The sequence below is a fragment of the Hemicordylus capensis genome, chromosome 5, assembly GCF_027244095.1.
Source record: "Hemicordylus capensis ecotype Gifberg chromosome 5, rHemCap1.1.pri, whole genome shotgun sequence".
Classification (NCBI taxonomy): domain Eukaryota; kingdom Metazoa; phylum Chordata; class Lepidosauria; order Squamata; family Cordylidae; genus Hemicordylus; species Hemicordylus capensis.
Window position 1 is genome coordinate 49,456,784 of NC_069661.1, and position 6,662 is coordinate 49,463,445.

The 6,662-nt window shown below is 40.8% G+C and overlaps 1 protein-coding gene across 9 annotated transcripts in view; it reads right to left on the reverse strand.

Annotated features, from left to right (window-relative positions):
* Window positions 1-6,614, reverse strand: part of LOC128328539 (WD repeat-containing protein on Y chromosome-like) — a 55,124-nt gene extending 48,510 nt beyond the window's left edge. For 4 of the 9 annotated variants that reach the window (XR_008309279.1, XM_053258610.1, XM_053258611.1 and 1 more), the window contains exon 1: window positions 6,282-6,614. Coding sequence is in view for 5 of the 9 variants with exons in the window: in XM_053258610.1 (XP_053114585.1) it covers window positions 6,282-6,300 (19 nt within the window). In the remaining 4 variants the exon portion in view is untranslated. Of the gene's footprint in view, window positions 1-2,591; window positions 2,708-6,281 lie in introns of all 9 variants that reach the window. The other 5 variants (XM_053258609.1, XM_053258607.1, XM_053258608.1 and 2 more) reach the window with 5 other exon arrangements.
* Window positions 6,615-6,662: the final 48 nt, after the last annotated feature.

Consider the following 6,662-nt stretch of genomic DNA (forward strand, 5'->3'; position numbering starts at 1 on the left):
ACCACCGGTAGCTGTGAGGCTTTTGGCGGCGCCTTGGTGGCAAACCCACCTAGGGAGCCCACCAGTTAGCCGAGGTTAAGGGCACGAGCCCTTACCCAGGCTAACTGCGCATGTGTCAGCAGCTCCCAGGAGGTGCAGGCACAGGAGCGGGCTCCTGGACATCGCCGGGAGATCCCTGCAATGCACCATGCAGGTGTGCAGTGCAATGTAGGATTTCTGGGGACTGGGACAATCCATCCTGACCCCTGCACCTCCGCACTGCTGCAAACATGGCAGCCGTGGACCATCTGGGCATGCGATTAGCACACCCAGAAACTCCCAGAGCATTGTCTGTAGGGAAGTCAAGCTTCCGCTGCCTTCCTGGTTGCCTGTCCTCAAGCCCTCTCACTGAATTGCAAGGAAGGGCTCAAAGACTAATTTTGTTGTTTTGCTTGAGTAGTGGTTGGGGATGAGTATTTGACTATTTCCCTCTGCTGTCCAAAATCTAAGGCAACTTGCTTGTTGTGTACCCACGTGGTATACTGTAGGGGAAAAACAAGCATCCTGTTTATCTAGCATAGTGTTCTCTCTCTCTCTCTCTCTCTCTCTCTCTCTCTCTCTCTCTCTCACACACACACACACACACACACACCACCTTCTCTATGCTAAGATCCAATCTTCCCTAGGATAAGTGTAGAAATCCTGTTGGACCAGTTCACAGAGTCTACACTGGTGCCAGTAAGTTGTACAGATCAGCAGAGAAGTAATATGTATTGAATCACCTCACATAGTTGAATTACTGGAACTGTGATCAGAGAAACAGTACATCTGACATCTTCTTGAATGTCAAACAGTGCATCTGACATCAAACTTTAGGGTACTAGTTCGACAGCCAGGGATCCTAGTCTTAATACATATATGGTTTAACAATCTGGTTCTTTCTCTGCAAACAGCAATAAACAGACTGTGTCTATGTCCTGAGATGGTTGAGACTGTTATTAACCAGAGGCGTATCTAGGGAAATAGTGCCTAGGGCAAGCACTGAAATTGTGCCCCCTGTCCAAACATCTGACACCCATCTGATTCTCTGTACATAGTGCCAAACTGAATATGTGTACAGTGACTTATATTAATTTTGTAAAAAAAAATAATTAAAAATTAAATTTTTAATTTTTTAAAAATTAATTTTAAAAAAATTACCTGTAGCCCCTTCGGGGGGCTTCCTAAAGGTTGTGGGGGGGGGTCTGAAAAGGTTTCCCCTCCCCTCTCTGGCCTCTAGGGCCTTGCAGGGACCATTTCAGCATGTGCAGTGGCCATTTTTTTTTAAAAATATATTTTTAAAATGGCCACTGAAAACAAAATGGTGACTGTGCATGCTCAAATGGCCTCTGCGAGGCCTGGCATGGCCTAGGGCCTCACAGAGGCCATTTGAGCATGCACGGTGGCCATTTTGTTTTCAGCAGCCATTTTAATTTTTTTTTTAATTTTAGTAAAATGGCACCCCCCCCCTTCAAGTGGCACCCGGGGCACATGCCCTGCCTGCCCTACTCCTAGATACGCCCCTGTTATTAACCCAGGGCATTCTAAAATACAGGTTGGGAGGAATGAATGGAGGTCATGCATACAGTCAAAAACTGTGTTCTACCCGGGTTTGGGAGCTGTGTGTGCTCCCAATTTTTGGTTGTGTGGAAGCAAAGTAAGAGGAAAACCTGTGAAGTGACTGTGTGGAAGCAAGGTAGGAGAAGAAGCTACCTAGTTTTTCCTCCTACCTTGCAATCACTTCTACCCAGGTTTTCCTCTTACCTGCTTCCACTCAACCAAAAATTGAGAGCATACACAGAGCCCAAACCTGGGTAGAACACAGTTTTTATTGTGTGAATGACCTCAAAGACTTCACACCGAGACCCTTGTGAACACATCTGAGCACTCAGTAAGATGAACTGTTTATTCTTCAGTCTTCTTGGCTTCATATTCTGCACTCATAGAGGCGGCCCTGAGTTCCTTGGACAAAGGATGGGATACAAATATGGTACACAATACCTACATCATTATTTGATGTTGGTATAGAAAATATGCTTATTATCACGGATTCCTTTAGATTTCTTGCAGCTGAGAACACAACAGCTACTCATTTATCATTCTTTTAATTTGCTCATAATATTTGGTTTTGCTGACGTTTTACAGTCTTATTTCCCATTTCAAAATAATTTAACCACATATGAACCAATATTGATTAAAATACAGCCAACCATAACTTTGGTAAAGAAACAATGGACACATCTGCTTTCCCCCAAATTGTTATGCACATTTGTTCAATTCTTTTAGTGCAAATACTTGTGTTTAAAAAGCAACCATTTTAAACAAAATGTTGATAGCAAACAAATTCAAACCACTTTGGAGCAAGCAAAATCTGTTGATATAATGAAACATTATTACCTGTGTTGAAATCAAGCCAATCAAGGAAACTATACACTTTTGTCTCTATTCAGCACTTGGTGCTCCAGGAATTGCCTATGGTACCCTTGCTTTAAAAGTTATGTTGCTATGTGCAAAGAAAGGGGCACAAAATCTGATCGAGTCACCATAAGTAATTGTATATACAAGGCACTCACTCTCTGGATACTGTCTCACCAGCTGTAGCACTGCCCCTTCCTCTTTTGCAAAAGGTCAGAGATATGTATTTTGGGGGTTCTCCAGCATGTGTTGCCAGCAAAACTTCTCAGAAGGCCTATTGGGTAGGGTGTAAGTTGTTATGGTGACATAATTCAGCAACAGTAAGACAAAGAGCAGCTAATCTTTGTTACAGTGTCAAACTTCCTTGACGATAGGAAGAGTGACTAACTTTAAGCATGCACTTAATGACTTTACAAAGTCCTAGGTCCACCAAATGCAGTGCACAATTGTGGCGGTAGATTAGGAGTAAATAAGTCAAATCACTCTACACATTACATTTAATTAACATGGCAAGTCTAATACATTAAAATGTATCTTGCTACCATTACGTGAGTTTCATTAAACCTGTTATTTTAACCACCTCAGTGCATCATAGCTGTCTGCTCTTTCCTTCTACACCACCACAGATTTTTGTTGACCCCCTTCTGTTAAACCTCTTCTTCTCTCTCCACATCTCACTACCATCTCTTGCTCTCCACAGTGCACATATTAAGCTCATTTTGAAAGAACTGTGCTGGATGCCAATTTGCTTCTGGATCCAATTCAAGGTGCTGGTTATCACCTTTAAAACCCTTCACAATTTGGGTTCAGATGTCTGAAAGACTGCCTGCTCCCAAATTTTTCTGCTCCCCAACACAGTGAGGCCTCTGCCCCATGTGCCAACATTGAAAGAAGTTTAGTTGTCATTTATTTGGGACAAGGCCTTCTTGGTCATTGTTCCCAAGGTTTCAAATGCTCTCCTGATGGATATCTATTCCCTGGTTTCCATGCTGCCTTTAAATAAATAAAGACCTTGTTATTTATCCAGGCCTTTGACCCACAGGAAGTGCCGGTGGTGCTTTGTTTTTGCTATCTTTTATTGTTGTATTGTTGGTTGTTTTGATTTTTCTGGATTGTACTGTTGTATTTGAATTCTGTAAAACAACTTGGAATAAAATTTATGAAAGGCGATATGTATTTGTTATTGTTGTTGGGTCACCTTAAGTGGCGCAGCAGGAAAATGCTTGACTAACAAGCAGGAGGTTGCTGGTTCGAATCCCTGTGGCTACTATATCGGGCAGCAGCGATATAGGAAGATGCTGAAAGGCATAATCTCATACTGTGCGGGAAGAGGCAATGGTAAATCCCTCTTGTATTCTACCAAAGAAAACCACAGGGCTCTGTGGGCACCCAGAATCAAAATTGACTTGATGGCACACTTTATTTTACTATTGTTGTTGCATTCATGTTTAAATAAATAAATGGATGCACAATCAACAGAGCATTTTATTTTGTTATTTGGGGAAATGACCAACAAATGTAATTTGTATCAGTGTGTATGTGGATAGCACAATAGGACATGAGCAACACGAGTCCAGCATGTTTTCTAATTTCTTTCATCTGTGTGCAGAATGAGTTTTGTTCTGAGTGGCAGTTATCAAGGCAGCACGTGTGCACATGCAGTTAGAGTGGGGCTTTCCTGATTCCACCTGAGCGGGATCAAAAATTAACTGAGTGGACATAAAAAGCATGAGCGTATGCAAACGCCTTAGAGGGAACACTGGTTCCATCTAGTGTGTAAATATTTTTGGAAGACTAATTGGACAGACAACTTATCCCACCAATCCTGCCTTGGGATTGTTTTTAATGAAAGGCGGTATATAAATTTAACAATAAATAAATAAATTCGTCCATATCCAATGTATCAGCTTATTTATCCTTTCTACTACTAGCACTATTTAAACTCCTCCCTTGATCCCACCCATTTCTCATCTCCAAGCATATTACCATCTTTTAGTCCTTTTACCTTTCCCGCTATCATAGTTCAGCAATTTTTCTCCTGACATATCCACAACAGCACCTGGAGTTGGTGTAGTATTTTCAATAAGGGTAGGAATCTACAGTTTCAATTTTAGCTTGGCTATAAACTTCCCTTGTGACCTTAAACAAATTTACTTTACCATTTACTTTCACCTCCCACCTGCAATATGCAGATAATAATTTGGGCATCCCTTGTAGGGGGTCGTAAATATCACTGAAATAATATATGTGAAGTGCTTTCAGAACTTAGGAAAATCACTACTGAATACTGAATATTATAAACAGCTGGATTTGTGGAGGTTTGCAAGCAATTTTTGCAAAAATTGACAGAACCTTAAAGAACACATAATGGTTGAACTAATTGAAATGGAAATTAGTTCTCAGAGACATGTGGGCAATTTTTTTCTACTTATACAACCATCTTTCTAATTAACCCATCTCTACATTACAGCTGATAGATTATGACAGACCATAAAAAGAGGAAGCCCTTATTCACAGTCTCAGTATGACTTTGAAATGAAATTGTAAGTGATGTGCTATCCTTGTGATAGCCTTCTGCATTTAGCTCTCAATTCAGAAGACAAGGGTGGCAACATATGCATAAATTCAAGTCCAAAGACATTAAAATTGCACATTATCCATCTTGAAAATTATGCATTTTGGGACATCAGAGATATCCCAAACAACAATAATATTGAACAGATATCCCAAACAACAATAAACAGTATCTGACAGAGGAGGAGCTTGAAGAAATGCATTTGCCCCAGGAAATAGTTGTATACAATCCAAGCAATGGATTAGTGCATTGTGCTGGCTCAAATTGATAGTTTGACCTTATGTGCTGTAAATTAACTGAACAAAATGAAAAGCATAGCTCAAGCAGAGAGTCCATGAGAGGAAATCTTGAGTGTGTGATAAACTGGCAAGAGGGAGATGCTCTTCACCATCCACTCTGTTAAACACAATCTGAAAAGGTCACTAGATTCTAGAAGATTAAAGGTCAAGTTGAGCTATTTATGAAAGATGTTACTCTGTGCTTCCCAAAACAGAGAGAAACATACCCATCAGCATCTCTTCTCATGAGCTTCCCACACAATTGTACATTTTGGGGAGAAGTTTAAAGGAAGACTATTCCATCCAATAGTTCTGAAGTCAAAAAAGATGCACTTGTGAGAGAGTTTTTTAAATGGAAAGGTTGAGTTCAAGCAGGATGGTAGCCACAGTGAAACACACAGGGAACCACCTCCCTCCCTGAAGGATATTCCAAGACTGCTTCCCAAAACAAAGCTTTAACTTTTTTTAAAAAAAGGATAATAAAGGATAAAAGGATAATAACGTGAGGTCAGTATTCTATGCAATGGACCTGTAATGAACACATCATTCAGATTTCCGGTCTTCTGTAATTAGTATACATTTGTTTCAGTAATGAAACATCCTGAGTCCAACTGACGGCTATCTGTTACAGTACTGTTAATACTTGAACATATTGAGCTTCATGCATAAAGTGGTTATCTTTTTCATATACTGCTTTCCATCTACTAGCTACAGTACATGCAGCCTACTCTATGCTTAGAAGTAACACTAACAGCATGTGTGTTTAATGGGATTTATTCCCAGATTAGAAAGCATTGGATTGCAGCCCTAATCTCATGCTCTGCAAAACAATTGCTGCTATGTACTTACTCTAAACCACACACAGTATCGATGTAATGAATTAAAAAGTACAATGTATGAGTTGCAGGCGGAAGGGAAATTAAAATAATGTATTCCAGCTCGCAAGAGAAAGGACAGATTCCGTGTACATAAAATGGTTACATTGAATATCATACTCTGCCTGTGCATCACCATTGTCTGGGACGTGATGATTAGTACCCCTATCCGTGTTCATCAATCATTGTTATTTCTCCTGTGCTTTCCTGCCTGGCTTTCCTATGGGGTATCTGACTGGCCACTGCTAGAAACAGACTGCAGGAATAAGGGAACCTTTTGACTGATCCAGCATGGCTCTTCTTACGTTCTTAACAAACGAGAAGGAAGCCAGAAATATACAGTAAACATTTCACACTCTTGCCGCTAAGGGGCCTCTCCTCCATTGCACCAGCCTCGGCTAGAACTAGAGGAAGAATTATTCGACAACCAAGAACGAAGAGCTTCAAGCGCATGCGCTTCTCTACTGCCTTTCACCGAGGATCATAAACAGCCTTACGGCG